An 18,424-nucleotide genomic window follows, 5' to 3' on the forward strand; every position below is an offset into this window, starting at 1 on the left:
CCTGTACAGTTGACATGGTACACTCGTGGTTAGTTCTATTTATCAAAAACACGATGCAGAATTCTATATATTGTCACAAGCAATCGAATTGTCGAAAAGTAAAACACTTTTGTTACCGAAACCGCGTATTTTCATATTTTTAAACGATCGTGTTACTGGCGATAATTCATAGCAAATCGAGGTCAATTTTTTTTCTTTTTTTTTTTGCGGAGGGAAAGGGACAGCTCGGATCGAAGAACAGACCCGCATTTATGAATTTAAATATTCGAGATGGTGGATGGTCGACTTTTTTCCCCAGCTCTTGCAACTTTATAGCTTCCTCTATATTCAACGCTCGTACCTTTGCCCTTGTTAAACGAATACACTTACGGACACGTTATATTTGGCATGCATGCGGCCATTTCTAAGCATTCTGCATTGTCGATCTATTTTCGCTGGCTCTTTCAATTTACCTCTTCCCCTTACGATTCCATCTTTTTTTATTTAAGCATCCCTCGACTCGAAAGATATTTTGCGCCTCCTTCTTTGTGTTAGCCACGATCTCGCGGCAAGTGTAAATAAAAGGATAAAAAGTCGAAAGACATAAGCAAAAAATTCAATACTCTAGAAATCTGTGAAAGCTATCGAAAGGAGTTAATTACCAAAAACAAAACAAGTAAGTAGTTCTTCGGAAAAATTCACGCAAAGAAACGACGTATGTATTATTCGATAGAATATCAATTTTATGGAAGCACACGCAGTTCCTTTATATGTTTCTTAACTATCGCTATGAATTTCCTGAATAACCAAATGTATATGTACCAACAAAATCATAAAACATTAAATCGAAGCAATATAACGAATCCATTGAGTCTGTGAACGTCTCTAGTATACTTCCACGGAATTGGTAATCTAGCAAGCTGTCGTCGTCATTTTTATCGTAGCAGTCAACGAAGCAGATACTCGCGTCGGATTAAGAAAGAACGGCGGCGAAGCCCGGGACGATGGAAATAAAGAAAGGAAACACAGTACGCGGGCCGGTCTCATTTAAATGTACGATACCGCTCGCCTCTTATCGCATTATAGTAAATACGGACTATACTCGTTCCGGCGGAAACGAGGGGAGAACGGCTGCACCGCTGATTGCAAATTGACTTCGCTACCGAAATAATACCGGCGAGCCCGTTACCTTGCGATTCTTATTGCACCAAGTTCGTTACGGTTATTCTTTTTCTCTGTCCGCTCGCTGTTTCGTTCCCACTACGCGCACATTTCGTTTCTCCTGTTTAAACGTACGTGTACGCCGCCCCCTAGCCCGCTCTTCCTCCCGCGTTTCGCTTACTCTCTTTTTTTTCCCTTTATTTTCCACCCTTTCCTCCCCTTTGCCTTTCCGTCCTTTTCTCAACTCCATTATTTACCTTCAGTCTCCTTTCTACGTTTCTTTGTAGCAGACCGTTTGTCGAGAATGTTGTAATCCAATTTATTCCCCCGTTCTTCGTCTTTACCCTTTCTCTCCACCATTTCCTTCCTTCATTTTGATTCCGTGTTTCGTTTCGTTCGTTCGCTACTTATCAACGTTCCAAAGATTTTACCGTTTCACACGATTTGACTCGTACAACGATGTTTGATAGAGTTTGCCGACGGTACTGGCAATTGACAGGTTTCGGAGAAATTTTGGTCGAAATACAACGTTAAGTCTAAGATGCAATTTTATCTATGTGAACGAAGAAAGTTTTATTTATTATCTATTACTTTTTTACTTATCTGTTACAATTAAAAAGGTGAAAAACTATTCGAACCTCAAAGCTTATAATATTTAATAGTTAAACTCTTTCCCCTAATAGCTCAATAATTTTGTATTATGAAATATCTACTTTTTCTCCTCGTTGCAATGGACAGTCCAACATTTTCGTATATTGTGTGTGTCTTATAAAATACTATGACATCAAAGGATAATGTTAACACTTTGGTAACTGAATTAAACATACAAGATTTTGTTTCTTTCTGACGAAAAGCTACAAATTATCGATTACTGAATATTCATTTAATTAAAAGAAAGATTATTCTTTCAACTGTGCTCATACAGTTTGGACAAAATTCTACATTTCGTCTACAGTTAGAAAAAAGAAATTGAGAACAGAGATTCCGAAATGGGCAACGCCAGGAACTATGCACGAGCTGCCTTTGTTTTCCGAGACCAACCGACAACGTCCAAACAGGAATTTCGCAAAACTTCACGCTGGGAAAATTCTCCGACGCTGTGCATTCTTGCGCGATTTTACTGCGCGCGTAATTTGAATGCGTTTCATGGTCGGTCGGTTTCGAAAATAGACGCTGTGATTTTTGCAACGCGGTCCTCCAACTAGGACCTTTTATTTTCTTCAATGAACAGAGGGAACGAATTTGCCTTCCGCGATAAATAAACTTCTCCCTTCTATCTTTGTATACGTCAGGTTAATTTTAACCAAGAATTTCTTCTGCCTTCGGAAAAATTTATCTTACGTAGTTTGTAAATTATTATAATTTAATTTATCAAATTATTAAAATTGTAATAAATAATACCATTAAAGCTGTTTACAGTTACATCATTGTATAATTTGCTAAAAATCTCCTTATACGATGAACAATGGAATTAATTGAATTGAGAAATACAAAATTTAGAACTTATATCACATTTTCGTACATATGAAATAATGTACATGTGAAATTACCTAACATACATATATTTCATCTATCATACTGCTAATGAATATGAAGTATACACTTTTTTCAATAAAACATCTCCTTCCATAATTTCTGTATTTTATTTTCTCGTGACGTACAACATCAAAAAATTGCCCAAGTTATTTATCCTCCATTATACAAAATATTCCTGTCACAATCGTTTTCTATATATCGTAATATTAATAACAACGAAAAGTCATTTGTACGAAAGTTATAGTTCTCAACTCAGTTATGTTCTTCTACACGTACTGACTAATGAAATAAGATTCTGCCATGTCAGGCCCGAAAATGAAACGTTACTCGAATCTCTGTTTAAACCACACTTAAAACCTTCCATTATCCTAATGCGACCATAGAAAGCAGGGACCAAAATATCGCATTTTCCAACAGGGCATGTCGTGTAACGAGCAGGGTTGCTCGCGAAACGAGGGTCGCGCATCGTGCCGATAAACGCGTCGCCTCGCACTGTGAAAACGTTTAATCGACAATCACGGCTCGATTGTCGGTTGTCCTATATTACCGCCTTAATTGCGGCACATTAATTATAATGGTATGATTATTGGGCCGTGAGCGTGATTACCCCTGCCCGTCTCATCTGCGCCGATTAGGCCGTCTTTGTGCACGCTGGGATCGACCCAGTAACTAATGTCGACACCGGCTGGGTGCCACCATTCGATCACTTGTCAGACCCGAATGATAGCCTCACAATGTGTGTGTATATATATATGTCTTCGTGGTGTAATTTCTTTGTTCATCTCGGACAGTTTTCTTCGTAATAAGAAGAAAGTTAAAAATACACTACGGGAAAAAACGTATAATTAATATCACCCACAGCGCTTAACGCTGAGAAACAGGGCAAGCCTCGAAGCTTTAAGGAATTCTCTAGCAAGTATCAATTTGTCGAAGCGTTATTGGACGTTGACGCGCACCCCACAGATGTCTTTGTACGTTACGAATAATCTAGAAAATTCTCAAAACTTCGACGATCGTTAAATATATAACTCGAGTGCTAAGAACGTGCAGTTCCGCCGCAGTTTATCCGTCGTATCGTCAAACAATGAACAAACAATTCCCTTCGTTTTCTTCTTCAAGAACATTTTTCCCGCCTCCCTCCTTACGAAACCAAACTTCATATACGATATATACGCAAATACTGAAGAGCGCACCCCATAAAGTCTTCCTCACCCCTAAAAGTCACCCTAAACCGCTTTCCATCCCGTGGACCGAACAATTTGCCCAAGTCAGCATCCGCCAATGCGCGCCAAACTCTGGTGTCTCAGTTCATCAAGCCCGTCCATCGTCTTGGTCCCCTCGCCTCGTCTAAGTCGTTTAATTATCCGCAGCAAGCTGGCCGAGAAATATTTCGCGTGGAAACGTCCGTCGACAAAGGCTCGGCCCTGGAAGGATCATCAACGAAACAGAGAAGGGAGAAAGTGAGAAGGAATCCTTGGGAGGAATACGCAAGGACGTGGAAAGATGGCGCGGGGCCCGACGAGTAGCTCCGGTTCAAGTTTCTCGCTGCTGGCCGACAGATAATAGCTCGGGCTTAGTCTGCACAAAGGGAGGATGGCACCCGCAGCTCGCGACACTTGTGCGCTACGGCTTAAGTTTCGTAATACCGGCCGAGCGGCCGTGATACACTGTACACGTTAGGAGGACACTTAATGCAATTTGCATATCTTCGGCTTAAAGAAACCGACCTTTGGCCGAAGACCGTTGTTCCAGCAGTGCGGCTTGTTTTCATTGCCCTCGAGGGTTGTGAACCAGGCAGATGAAAATGGCTTTGGTCTGGAATATGCTTGGGTATTTTCTTTCGCCTCTTTTTTATTGTTTACTGGGAAGGGGGTTTTGTAGAGTGGCGGTCAGGGATTGGGGGAAACTGTGGTTAAGTGTTTGTATTCGTCTTGTAGAGAGAATGATTCATATATACCGTGTATAGAGAATATTCTACAGAAAGTTTGAAACTAGCTAGTGAAAAGCTTATCATCGCGCAATATACAAAATAATGTATCATGAAACGGCGGTGATTTTTTGTATCATGGTCTCAATGTTATATTTCCCGTGATTTATTAAAAGATATATATCTATATGCATCGTTTTATTTGATTGAAATTCGTTAATATCGTCGATCAAATAAGAATGCGTATTACAGTATTAGCTCTTTGTTAACGACGGTTTATCAACACGCAGAATGATTTTTGTCAGCTAATACGCCCAAAAATAATTCGACGATGTTTATCCTATACGTGATTTTTATTTAATATACTTGAAATCTCGTACGGGAAGTTTCATCTTTACTGTTTGGCGAACGAATTCATTTACGGTCGGCGTGCATCGCGAGAACCGCCGGAAGCTCCGTTCATCGAGCGGTGAAACGCGATATTTTTCATAAAATCCGGAGTCGACCGCGGCTGCGTGATTCTGAATATCTTTTACAGAGAGGAAACTGTTCGATTCCGCGTAACGGCCAAACAAAACCCCTATGTAAATTGTGTACTCTCGCTCGCATATTTTGTTAGTTTTGTATACGCACCAGTTTTTATTTTCGCAACTTCATAGACGAAAGGACAGAGTTTCAAGTTCCATCCAACTGGACCTTATTCGACTCGGCTGTATCTGTTTTAAGCATTTAATAATAGTATCGATCTTGAAACGAGTTCCGGTGATCAGCCGTTTGTAAAATTTCCAATATTGTTTCCATAGTCGAGGAATATTAATTTTAAGAATTGATTTCAGATTTTAAAGAATCACATAGGCAGATATCGAACGCATAAAATTGCAAGTTGGCGGAAAACGGTACTCCTACAATTTTTTGTTCAATTTTAAATATTACCATATCATCTCTCGATAGATGTACATTCGTGTCAAACTTGACGATAATCAAGAAATTTCAAAGGTATCGATGCCTCGTAAATCACTGGCCTCTCACAATGGCGGAGGAAAGTAATGACGAACGACCAGATACCAAGAAGAATTAGCCACTGACTGGAATTGCATGCACCGTCAGATAAAGCATTCCATAATTCTTCGTGACAGGACGATCGTCAATATTAACAGAGTTACAATTGACTGTTAGTGCAACCTCGCTGTACCGCGGGTTGAAGATAAATTTAACGCGCGCGAGGAAATTGAAAATGGTTTACACTGTCGAACTGAATTGCAAAAAAAAAGGGGCGGAAGAAGAAAAAAAATTGGAAAAAAAATCAAACGGGGATATCGCCGATCGTAATTGTCAGCACATAGAGTTTCGAACCTCTATTCAACTGATAACACATATCTGACAGGATAGAATCCTGACAGCGCAGCTGCCGAAAGGTAAACAAAATTTGCGATGCTGGAATATTGGAATCGATCGATCCTACGTACATAGGTGTTTCGGAGAGAGAGAAAGAGAGAGAGAGAGAGAGAGAGAACATGTTTTAAAAAATGTTTTTGGACCCATAACAGTTTGAACACGTTTACCGTCATTAATTTCAATTTGATTAAAATTTTTGTTTGTTCACCGTTCGAAATTTTCAACGTCATCCTGTCTCGCTCGGAAATAATGATTGCTGGGTCAGTGGTCGAGTGGTCGATTTACTCTCATTGAGGCGCATGGACGCTCAATTTTGTTCTGCGATGTTGCGAGAGTTCCATTTCACTATAAATAAAAAGATTGCGTTGTTTAATGTATTTCACTTTAAGGGTCGAAGAATGTGATGTACGTGCATGTATAATGAAGAATTTGAATGATTCCGTATTTGAGTTTCTGTATTTTCGATCGTCTCAAGTTTCCACTCTTTAGTAGTCAATATTCTTTGTATAAATAATTGCTTCTTTCGAGCGTGTTAGGATATAATCTACAAGAATATTTCCCCATTCTTCGTCCCTCTTTTTCTTATATCCCCTAACAATTGCCAGTATCAACTGGCGCTGCCAGATTTAGTTTCATTTCCAACATATTCGCTGAGACCTCCGAACCACCACTAAGAGTCAGAATAAAATACCTAAACAATAACTTCTAAGTTTGCCCCGGCATTTCGAAATCCTATTTATCTAACCATCTTCATAAACAGAAATATCAGCAGATTTCAACCCCATCCACCATCAAACTACCCCTTCCCGGTGTAAGATAGAAATATCCACTTCAATTTTAGAGACAAAGCACGCGAAGAGCTCGTCAAAAATCCATCCGAAGTAGCTTGAATTCTCCGCGACATTAACCTTCCATAAAAACCGAAGCGGCACGGGGAACGATACGTGAAACGAAATCGTGTTCGTTGCGAAGGATGGCGCTCGGATGGTGAGCGTCGGCAGAGCGTAGATGGGATTTTAGAAGGGTTGCAAGGGTAAGGTAAACGATATTTGCGAAGCTTGGGGGATCGATAGCAATTTAACCGCCCCTCACCATTCTGTACGACCGCTTCCCGACGCTACATCTATGTACCTTCGTCGGACGTAGGTCCACCTCCAGCAACCAGCAGAAGCATCATCATCATCGTGGCTACCGCGGCTGCTTCCACCCTCTCTTTCTCTCTCGTCGGGTTGTGCACCGTGGCCCAGTCGGAACTCATCCATATACATCGAGAAAATTAATATCTGGGCTTCGTTCGCGCGTTGAATAAACTCGGTTGCGCGGCCGCTTCCTTCCAGCGTCGCTTCCTCCTTCGTTTCTCTTCCTCCCTCGCTACTTCCGGGCGACGATGATCAACCCCTTGTCTTCGAACACCCTCGCGCTCTCGTTTTTCTCCGCTCTAAGCATTGCTGAACAAGCCATGCGAACGTAAAACGGTCGCGTTCGTTAATAACTTCGCGGCGGGACTTTAATTCCGGATCGCCACTGTTCGTTCCTCCTTTTGTTTCTTGGAATTACGATCGTCGGACTGTTCCTGATCACGCAGCGTGTGTGGTATTCTTGTTTCGTTTGGATCTCCTATTTATACCTTTTCGGTTCTTTTTCGTGCCTTTGCGCGAGTCGTGATGACACTGATGACGTATTCACGACGTTCTAGGCTATGTTAGGTAATTGGGTTAAAGGCGTTCGTTTCTCGTACCTTTAGGTTTCTGAAGGTTCCTTTTAGCAGAGTACATATGTGAATAGTTGGAAGACTGTGTGCATGAAATAGTAAGAGAAACGTTTTGGTCTTTACGATGGAGGTTCAACGTATTCGCTGATGTATATGTTGCATTTTAGGTTACGTATTTTATTGGTTGTTGTTAGAGAGATAGTAGTAGTAGTTAGAGACAAAGTAGTGGGAAATATATTAGGAGAACATTACTATTTAAAAAAGTTTGGAGAAAATTAAATATGGTAGTCTTTATTATTTGAAAAATCATTAGACTTTAGAAAAACTCGTGAATAGGAATGGAAGTAATTGTAGTTTACTTCATTACTTAAATTTTTGTATTTACTATAAAAAATTAGACATAAGGTATCATCATAAAAGCGAACATCAACTATTTAAATGTATTATGTACATAATAAATTAAGAATGAGTTGCAGTGATATACAAAATACCACGTGTTTCCAATGATTTATTCCATCGTCGAAACTCTGCTCTCGTTTCTTTCAGAATTTTATTCAACCCTCCCGTTCAACCCCCTTTCGCTTGCGCATCTCTTGCTATATGCAAACGTTTTGTGTCGCGTCCTGTGTGTTCGCGTGTGATTCATCGATCTCTCGTAAGCGCGGATAACGTCCAGCATGGCTGGTCCGCTTATATTTACATATTTAACTAACCCAACGGCGGAAGCATTAACGCAAACGCGGACGGATAATCTGGAATATGTTAATCCGCCGCGAGATGCATACCGTCGCTTTGAATTAACGCGAACGCTCGTCTACGACGCGAATCGTGTACACGGCCGATGTCGAAGCGGACGAATATGGCATGTAATGCTTTGTGTGTACCCCTACGTCAAACGTATAATTGTGTCAGTGACAATGGCTGAATATCGTATATTTTTTGTGTTGAATTATTCCAGATATTGCCACCATTGCTTCCGTTCGTATTAAAATTTCCCTTCTTTTACATTGTTTGTTTTAATGATTTTGGATTATTACGATGTAAATTAGAATTTTTACATGTATTGTATTTCTGATTAATTTCGTTCCTTTGATTAATTTCTTTGTAGTAGGTTCTCTGATGTCGAATTTCAGTTATTGTTTACGAAAGACCTGGTCTTGTTACTCGGAGATAATTGAACGTTGATCCTATACCTGCGCAATGAAATTTAAGTAATTGGCAATAAGTTGGATGGATGAGTTTGGTTTCTGAGAAACTCGTATCTTGTAATACAACCACTGAATCGTCAAAGGAATTTACAACCTGTTAATCATCGATAGCAACTATCGTCTCATAATTCTTCTGGTTAAACTGTAACGAAAACACGGGTGTATCTCGCGATTACTCAATACGACTATGGTTGACGAGGCCCAGTTGACGACGCGGTATAATCGAGTGAACCGAGACGATCGTAACGAGGGTCTGACAAGCAAGAATACGGAGTTTAGGTCGCTTAGCGCGACGAGCTTCGTAACCTAAAATCCACAGTCAAAGTTTGCTACCACTTGGCAGCAGTTGTCCTCGGATCGCGAAGGCCACCTAAGGTCTCGAGAGATCCTCGACTGGCTGCTAGTTCTCGTAAGAGTGCTTCAGCGTTGTTGTCAGTGCGCCGAGGAATATGCGAAAGCGACACTCGTCTCATACCCGAGAACTTCTCGTTTAACCCTCCCAGCACCGTTGCCCAACTTCCATCCCTTCTACGTATCGTCCTGATAACGAAAATGATCGATCAACTCGTTGAACCATATTACGTGTATTTTACTTTTGTTTTCAGTTTTGCTAGCTTTTATTTTTAGTTTGCTAAGTTCGATCGATTGTTCTTAAAACAATATTCTGTTATTTATTAAACACGCGAAACTTTGATGAAAATGTACGCGGGGGGGTGCTTAAAATTTCTTCTAAGAAATTCTAAGTTTTAGGAAATTTCTGCTTAATCTTTTGGATTAATTTTTCTTTCCATTATAAAGATTAATCACTCGATTCTTGATGATAGAAAAATTACCGAAGAATTCATGAAACTATTGAACTTGTATCGAGGAAATCATTCGTTACAAATCGGATTTCTTTGAATCTAAATTACATGGTTATTCCCATTAGTGGGAAAATAATTTATACATCGTAGCTTAGAACTATTTTCTATGGAGAAATTAAACAGTTTGTACGTCGATCAAACAATTAATTTTCTTATTGAGAAACATGACAGTGTAGGCGATGAGCCGCGGATCATATCGTAACAAAAGTAGCCAATTACGTTTGAGTTGTGCCCTTCGTAACACGCGAAGAATCTTGTTCATCTGTCGACGCCGTTCGCCAACTTTGATGTCGAGCAACCTGGCATCGAATAGAATCAACAACGAACGAAATTTTGTTTCTGCGTGTTGCGTGGCCATAAAACCGAGAATGGGAGCGAGCGTGTTCACAGAAATCAAGAGAATCATCTCGCCCACGTGCAGACGCTTCTACTAATTTTTCGCCTCGGTTCATTAACTTCGTCCCGTAGTATTCGAAGAATTCTTCTATTCTTGATATTTCTGCTAAATTTAGTATCATCATGCGATTCTCTTTGTTCATTACTGTTTTTGTAAGAAGCACCGTATACAAGAAATTACTTTTGCTAAAAGATATATAGAGATATTTACAGAATAATAATGATTTTCTTACAAGAAAATGTGGCAAGATGAACGTTGAGAAAAATATTTTAAATAATCGAATCGATGATAGTTTTCTTCTTATGATGAATTTATGAACTCCAAAATCGACAATGATAAATAATTGCAAAGTAGTGGAAATGCAATTAACGTTAATTATGTTACATAATTTTATAAACCAGCAGGAGGATGTAAATTCATAAACGTAAATAATAAATTATGAAACAGAAAATTATTTTTAATGTAATACCTAGCAATAAAAGCGAAAGAAAATGTACAATTCGAATCTTTTGTTAATCATTAATAACGATAACGAATATGTGGAAATTACGAAGGAAATATGATGAAAAATAAATGAAAAGTTTCAAGTTCATAGCAGCGATATCACAATAAGAAGAGCTGCAAAATATTCTGAAACTGATTGACACACAACGAAATTATCTAGCAAACTTTATTATCGCGTTAGTCGCGTATTTTTTAAACTTCGTTTCAATTTATTAAATGTATTATTCAATTGAATATTGACTGCCAGAAAATGTATGATACATCTGTTTCTGTTTCAGGCCACGGGAATTTAGAATTGTTCGATAGTGAGAGCGGGCCGGACCTCACACTATCACCTCAGACCTTCACGTCGACGGCGGAGGCCTTCATCAATGACAATAGTGATAGTCTTGGTGTTCCAGGAGACAACGATACGGGTGAGTGTCGTTTCCAATTCTACTTTTATTGCGCGCTGTCTGACCACTACCGTGCTTGTTCTACTTGAGCTCCACGTTATAAGCGAAAACGCGTCTCTTAAACCTTTTCTTTTATGACGATAATAAAATTGAAATGATATTAGGGGGCTCTTAAAGTATACAAATTCATAAAAAATTCTTTTACTACATAAAATTACAAATTAGTAAATAAAATTTCTGCAGCGTTTTTCATTCGTTTTGTCCACTTGTGTTGTGATACAAATATTTCAGCAAAGAGTATTTTCTATATATCACATTTTAAAGTCATTATACATTAAACATAACATTTTAGAAGAGTGCACTTTTACAAAGGAATTTTATTTGTAAATTAGTGAACAACCAAAACATTGATTCTAAAATTTCAATTAACTGAATTCCATTAAATTTTCTATTTCTCGGAGGAAACATTCAATTATTAATAATTTGCATTCCGATTATTAATGATTTGGTACGATATTAATACTAAAATCTTGACCAACTAAATTTTCCCAAATTTTCTGCTTCTTTAAGCAAGCTTTAAATCTTAACAGTAATCCTATTCTCCCTAATTCATCTCGTTGAAATTCATTTCGTCCATTTTATCCCATTGTTAAAATTTCAAAAACGCTAGTCGTCAGACAACATTAAAACCTATTTAGACATCCACTCAACCGATTAACCTTCGACAAATGAAATTGGTGATAAGGACGAATAAATCAAGATTCGAAATCGTCGCGGCGTTTTAGTGGAAGCCCGTGTTTCCTTTAATTGAAACGGTCTAAAGGGCGTGGGCCGTCGATCGTTTAGAGTCGTTAGGCGAAGGAACCGAGGACAATGCATTAGCGTAATTGTTGCGCTGCTCGTCAACGGGTACAGTTGAACAGTGAGTTACAACTAGTTCGAACAAGTCCGGGGGAAGCTATTTCCGTGCGTGCGCCACGCTACATAATACCCATTGTTCCCGACAAGTATAAGGGGTCTGTACTAGTTGTACACCGGCTATAAAATGTCCGCATTGTTTCCTGGGGACACGGTGCACGGTAATCAACACGCCTTTCCAGAAGTGGAAGCTACACCTTAATGTTCTGATTGAAACCTTAGCTCGTTTGTATTTCGTACGGACGTACACGTTGTTTCGTTAAAACGTCATTCACTTAAATGAAATAACGTTCCACTTAACGATCGACTAGTTTCATATATCGTATTTATTAAAATATTTGTAAAAATGATCGGTTTTAAAATTTGTTGAAGTGGTCACTGCTTCTAAGAAAACTCTACATCTGGTCTTTTAGTTTTCTCAAGCACCGAAGCCCTTGACAGCGTATAGACAAAAGACTGGGTCGAAGGCAAACCATAAACGGTACACAGGCAACGTTGGCTTCAGGGTTTTCAGTCATAGGGTAACACTGCTAGCGTGCGGATCTGGACCAGTTCAATTATATTCCGATTTGTATCTACATTTCAGTATATAAAAATGTATTTTCTTACAATTTATCCATTTATCCACTCTCTGTCTGGACCGGGCCACACGTCGCGGGCAGGATGGCAACCAGATGTCTTCACATCCTTACCGTGTACCCTCAATAGTCTCAAATACCCTTCATAAATCCCAGGCATTTTCTGTTTAAGGTCCTTCGGACAAACTAAATATTCTTTCACTGAATAGTTTATTGTCTACCATGGGAAGATACGGAAAAGTTGATTTTTCTCGCGTTCAGTATCTTCCATTAGCGACTTTCTCTCGAGGGCGGCTAAGACCCTTCCTAGTCCACCAGTTGTCTATTATCCAATCAGAAGCAATGTCTATTGCCCTCACTTTGCTAGCCAAAATTGTCATCAACAAATCCGATGGTTCCGTGCGCTAGACACACCCATCCTTAGCTTTCCTCCGCCACAGCATCGTCACCGAACGGCACTGATTTTCCATCTTTCGAACAGTCATCACCTTTGACCGGGTTTCCACCTTTAGATCAGTCACCTACCTAACTGATACATACGCACCAGTGTAACTATATTCATTACAAAGTTGTTGGAATTATAAGTGTAACTTATAATTTGTTATATCAGTGTCATATTCAATTTAATTACTTCTATTATCCTAACCGAAATAGAGGATCGATCATTTCGCTACGTCGATTGTCTAATCGTAAGGGGAATTGACGGGCTTCTTCGCGATCGCGTCTCTCCGCGAGTGAACGAAGCAGATTGAGAAAATGGAAGAACAGGAAGATTTACTTTTGAAGTTTGTTTGTGGCCATTTGTAAGGCACTTGTGTATCGAAACGTTATAAGAAATCATTTGCATTCGAGCGTGACAAACCTGTTTTTCGATAAATACTCGCAACTTTAGACACGTAAATCATCGAAAGGAGACATGTTTACAAGAAACAAAAATACATAGTATCCAGTCCTTCTCGTAATTGCGATAGAATGTAGTAACATGACGCAATCTCTCATCCTTTGACGCGCGGTTCACGCGCGGGATAAAACAAACGAGCCGCCTGGCCAAAAACTATCGGATTTCAAGCGGCGAGCCAACAACTGAGCGTGTCATGCCCGATGCCAAAAGCGCGTTGTTTGCGTTCGCTGTGTCAAACCACGATTCGATTTGTTTTTTCTCGTCACATGGACGAATTCTAATTGTCGTCGCGTGTCTTCAGGGTTGCTTTCACCGGGGAAAAGTATGTCAGGATTTCATCATCGAGGTACCCATCGATGATTGTTGATAGATTTCACGAACGATAACTCGTTATGGAAAAATACATGAAAAATTTGACTTTGTATTTTTATTTTACAATGTCACGAGTAATTTATGCAATTAGATTCCATAAATCCCATCAGGATTCATCGTCAAAATATTCAAAGTTCCATGAATTTATTTCATGGTAATTCGTAAATTTCCCACGTCGATAAAATTCCTATAGACATTATAGTTTCGTTTTAGTCAAAATGTCAGAAATAATTTATGAAATTGGAAATTGAACCTGAGATACGTTTGTGAATTCTAATAGGTATTTCGCTTTGCACGTGTAACGTGAAGTTGGACAGTAACCAGATTCTAATTAATACAGAGTAAAGATTTATCATTTTTGAGGATAATGATTTATGAGCTGCTGCTGAATAACATTGTAATTGGATTTTATGTAGTGCTATATTTTCTCAATGCTTTTGACGGGTCTCAGTCGTATGGTCTTTGGTATACGATACTCTTGAGCCCTGTCTATGTCTGACAGATTGAGAACTTGCAAATGAGATCGTGTTTTATATAACGCTTATTCTGTAACTGTGTATTATTACTATTTTCAATGTTCGCATTTCTAAAGATACCAATGTAATATAATGATATATTCGAGTTTACCAAATGTTTACTTATCAAGGTAAAATCTAAATAAATCGCATTCTTAAATTCCCCAAATTTTTCTCTTTTCCCAGCTGAAATTTACCGAAATCCATAAAATTTGTTCCAATAGCACCGATCGATTAAAATTCACGCAATCTTTATTCTCGATTCATTGGAAATTGCTCGAATTCCAATAATCTTTTTCGAAAACTGCAAACATTCAAAATCGCCGATAAACTACATTTTACTCGCTTTAACCACGTCTAAAACGGAAGTTCCGAGAACTACGGATTTGTTTCATTTGTAAAATGTAGACCGCGATCACGGGGAATAAGGTGTTTTGCACGAGCGAGTAAGTTCGTTACGACAATTTTGAGGGACACAGAGGGTGGTCGGGAGAACTTCGAAGCCGCAGCTGCGGGCAGTCGCGTCCATGAATAAATTTCACCGTGACGATATGTCATTTGCATATTACCTGCTACGTGACGGCCGAACCTTGGTCGCGTCGAATGTCGCGTTAGGGTAAGCCAGATCGAAACGCTCGACTCTACCGTATTACGAGGAACTGTACGATACGAACAGAGTTCCTGTATGCTGCTATCGATCTAAGCTCGCTCATATTGGTAGACTTTCTACGGGTAGCTTCAACGAAACACGTAGAACACAATGAAACGTATCTACGATTGTTACTTGAAAGTTGGAACTTTAACTTTAAACTTAATTCAAATTAATCCAACTAGACAATTGATACGTAAAATTGAAAGGAAATAAAAAATTATGAATGTAAAGTATTTCGTAGATGTAATATATGTTTAACGATCAGACAAACTTCGTTGAAATTAAACAGCTGTTTATAAGAGGAATAAGAAATGATGTACACGTCTAGCTGAGAATAGTAGAGAAATTAAACATTCATTGTTTTAATAACAGTGATTATCTTTGCTTCGATACACCTGAAAGATCATATAATCTTATTTAGCGATTAATTAAAAATACAAATTATCCCTTTGTCGTATCATTTTCTTATATCGTCACAAATGTTCGATATTTTCTGAAATTCAAAAAAATTGTTCCATCGACTATGTGAGAAATTTTGCCAAATTTTATGAAACCTTTGCAAATTCCTACATACAGGCTTCGTTTTATTCCTTTGAAAGAAATAATAATAAAGTAACTAATAAACGATTTTTATGTCAACGATCTGAAGTAAAAACTTCATTGTTGACGGGAACTTGGAACGATCTCCAAAGTCTTGCCCTTTATTCGAATTTTCGACGTTCCAAGTTAAGGAAGTGCCACCGATAAGAATATTATTCGTCCGACGAGGTTAGAGACGAACGTCGACCAAGACAATCTACATATGAAAGACGACGCGTTGCTCGACGATAAACGCAGCTCCTAAGGAGGTTATCCCGACGACATTGTGCCGAGAAATGTCGTCAAGAGCGTCTTTCGCCTTATTCTTTAGCCTTTTTATACTACCTTCTGCCGTTCGGGGAATATTAATTCCCCGAATTACAACGACGAGGAAAATAAAAACGTTGTTATGCTAATCCACGGACGGACTGATTTTTATTCGACTTGCAATTCAAACGAGCTACATGGAAATCGCGAAACATGCAAATGCCGGCGTATTTTCCTGTTGTAAAAGGACATACATATATTTTTCGATTTTCAACGTTACGCACTACGAACCCCGACAAAGCATTATTTCATTACGAATCGATTTTTGATACCTTTTCAAATATGAAAGAATGGACATTTCTTTCACAGTGACGTATGCAAATGGCATGTTATTGATCCTCGGCATTTTATTCTTCCGGATTTGTGTGGTAACGTCGAAACCGAAAATTGTAATTATAATTCCTTCAATAATTTGTAATTGTATGCTGTAAAGTAATTTCATTGCGGAGATTTCGATAAAAAGTCATTGGTGGTAGTAGTGTGTGAGTACGTGGTCTATATCGGTTAGATATCGTTATCTAATTGTAAGCTCATTTTACATTTACATTTGATGCTGAATTTGGATTAGATACATTGACTTAAAATTACGATCCTTTGCCGAAAGAGTATTTTTAAATAATATATTTTAAAGAATGGCTATATTTATGAAAATATTGATAGAATTTAAACATTGATTTTTCAGAAACAGAGATAGAAGTTTCTTCTGACTTTTTCTGCTTCTTATTTTCGTTCGAATAATGGATTAGTCGAAATTAAGAACTCTAATAAAACGTTCAGCCTGGTCGAAGAAAAATACGAAAAAATGTAACAAAGTGGCATTTCCTAGTTTACTATTTCGACGTTTAATCGCAATAACTTTTTAAATATCGTATTTCTAAATAAATATTTAGAAACAAGACTCGAGGGCATATTATTTTCAATTTTACATTATTTACTTGTTCCTAGAGAATCGTTACGTTGTATTACCAACGAGTCGTATTCCTGTTCCTCGCAAGCAAGTAAAATCCTCTATTGAAGATAAGTTGCAGAGTTCGTTGCAGACAATTAATTAAACGATGCCGCGAAATAAGCTTTGATGAAATAGAAAGGCAGCGCCGGTATGCCATGGTGTTCGTATTAAATTCAGCGAGAGACGCGAGCTCTCGTAATAAGACATCAGACTGGCACGCGGACGTCACCAGGGGATGAACCTCAGCCTGGGGGGAAAAAATACGCCGGAATCGTTGTAGACAGAGGAATATTGCATTCTTACGTTGAAGCAATTACTCGCGCGCCGAGGTATCGTTCTTCTGTCGCCTTTACACGTCGGAAACTTTCTACTAAGGAAAAATGCTTGAGAGCGAACAGAGGAAGAAGAAACGAAGGGAAGAGAAGAAAAAAGGAGGATCACTTTTCTACCACCATAGAAAATACCAGGCAAAGGATCGTATCTAGGACTCCTCGTTTACTTTTTCCCTTTCCTCTTCGCTGCCTTTCCTACCGTTTCTCTCTATCTTTCGCACACAACTCCGCTTGTTCTTGAAAGAACTTCATTTCTGACTTCAAGACTCCGCAATTTGTGTCTTTTCGTGTCTCTATTTGGAATCATGACATTAGTCTCTCTCGGTGGAAGTTTTTTATTTCATGGGAATTCTCCGCCACGGATGGTGGCGTTCGATGATTTGGCCAAAAACTTAAGAAATGATTATACTACAGGTGATTGGATTGTTTGTTTTCTATAGATAGCGTGCGTAATAGAGCACAAAGTTTCTTCTTTGATACTCGTAAGAGATTCAAAGCGAAGGAAAACGCTATTAGGTTTCCTCAATTGCTCAGAGTTACGGGATTTTCATTAAATAGTACATTGAGTGTTAAACATTGTTGAGAATTAATCTCACATTTCTTTTCAGCATCTAAATTTCGTTACTTTCGAACGAGCTTTTCCAAAAACCCACGAAATTCAACTGTTTTAAATTTCACCTACTGCGAACTATCACGACCACGGTTGTAACAATAAAAAGCTAGGTTTTAACAACTTTCACACTATCAAACCTCGACGATCACCTCCGTGTAAGCGCAGCCTCGTGCACTCTAGCTGTCTATTTGCCGCTTTTTTTTTTCCTTTTTTCAACGTGAACCTGATGGTGTATCGCGAAACCGAGTTCTTTTTTCGTTGACCAGCTTTTTCACGCTTGTTTTTCTCCGGCTCGGTCCAGAGCGCTATCTATCCTTTTCTCTCGCACTGAACGGAACGTGATTCAGCTTTCGCGCCCGGTTTCGTTGTTTTCGCCATGCTCGAAACTGCAACGGCGATCTCGTTTCAGGAGGTGTCAGTTTCAGAAGCATAGAACGGCGGTTTTAATGGAACTCTGAGCAGGACGCGTCTCGGTATCTCCTCGTGGACGATCGATTTTTCTTTTGTTCGTCTTTCCAGCCGCGATGTTCCTCGACTTTTCGCCGTCTTGCGGCTTCTAAAGCTCGATCAATTGTTGTACTCGGTTATTAAAATACGGTCCCTACAACTTTT

The 18,424-nt window shown here is 39.0% G+C and overlaps 1 protein-coding gene across 6 annotated transcripts in view; it reads left to right on the plus strand.

The window, feature by feature from the left end:
* Positions 1-18,424, plus strand: part of LOC139992028 (uncharacterized) — a 513,816-nt gene that overhangs the window by 281,428 nt on the left and 213,964 nt on the right. For all 6 annotated transcript variants that reach the window (XM_072012473.1, XM_074111956.1, XM_074111957.1 and 3 more), the window contains one exon: positions 10,960-11,097. In XM_072012473.1, the coding sequence (XP_071868574.1) occupies positions 10,960-11,097 (138 nt within the window). The remainder of the gene's footprint in view (positions 1-10,959; positions 11,098-18,424) is intronic.

The sequence above is a fragment of the Bombus fervidus genome, chromosome 11 (assembly GCF_041682495.2).
Source record: "Bombus fervidus isolate BK054 chromosome 11, iyBomFerv1, whole genome shotgun sequence".
Taxonomy (NCBI): domain Eukaryota; kingdom Metazoa; phylum Arthropoda; class Insecta; order Hymenoptera; family Apidae; genus Bombus; species Bombus fervidus.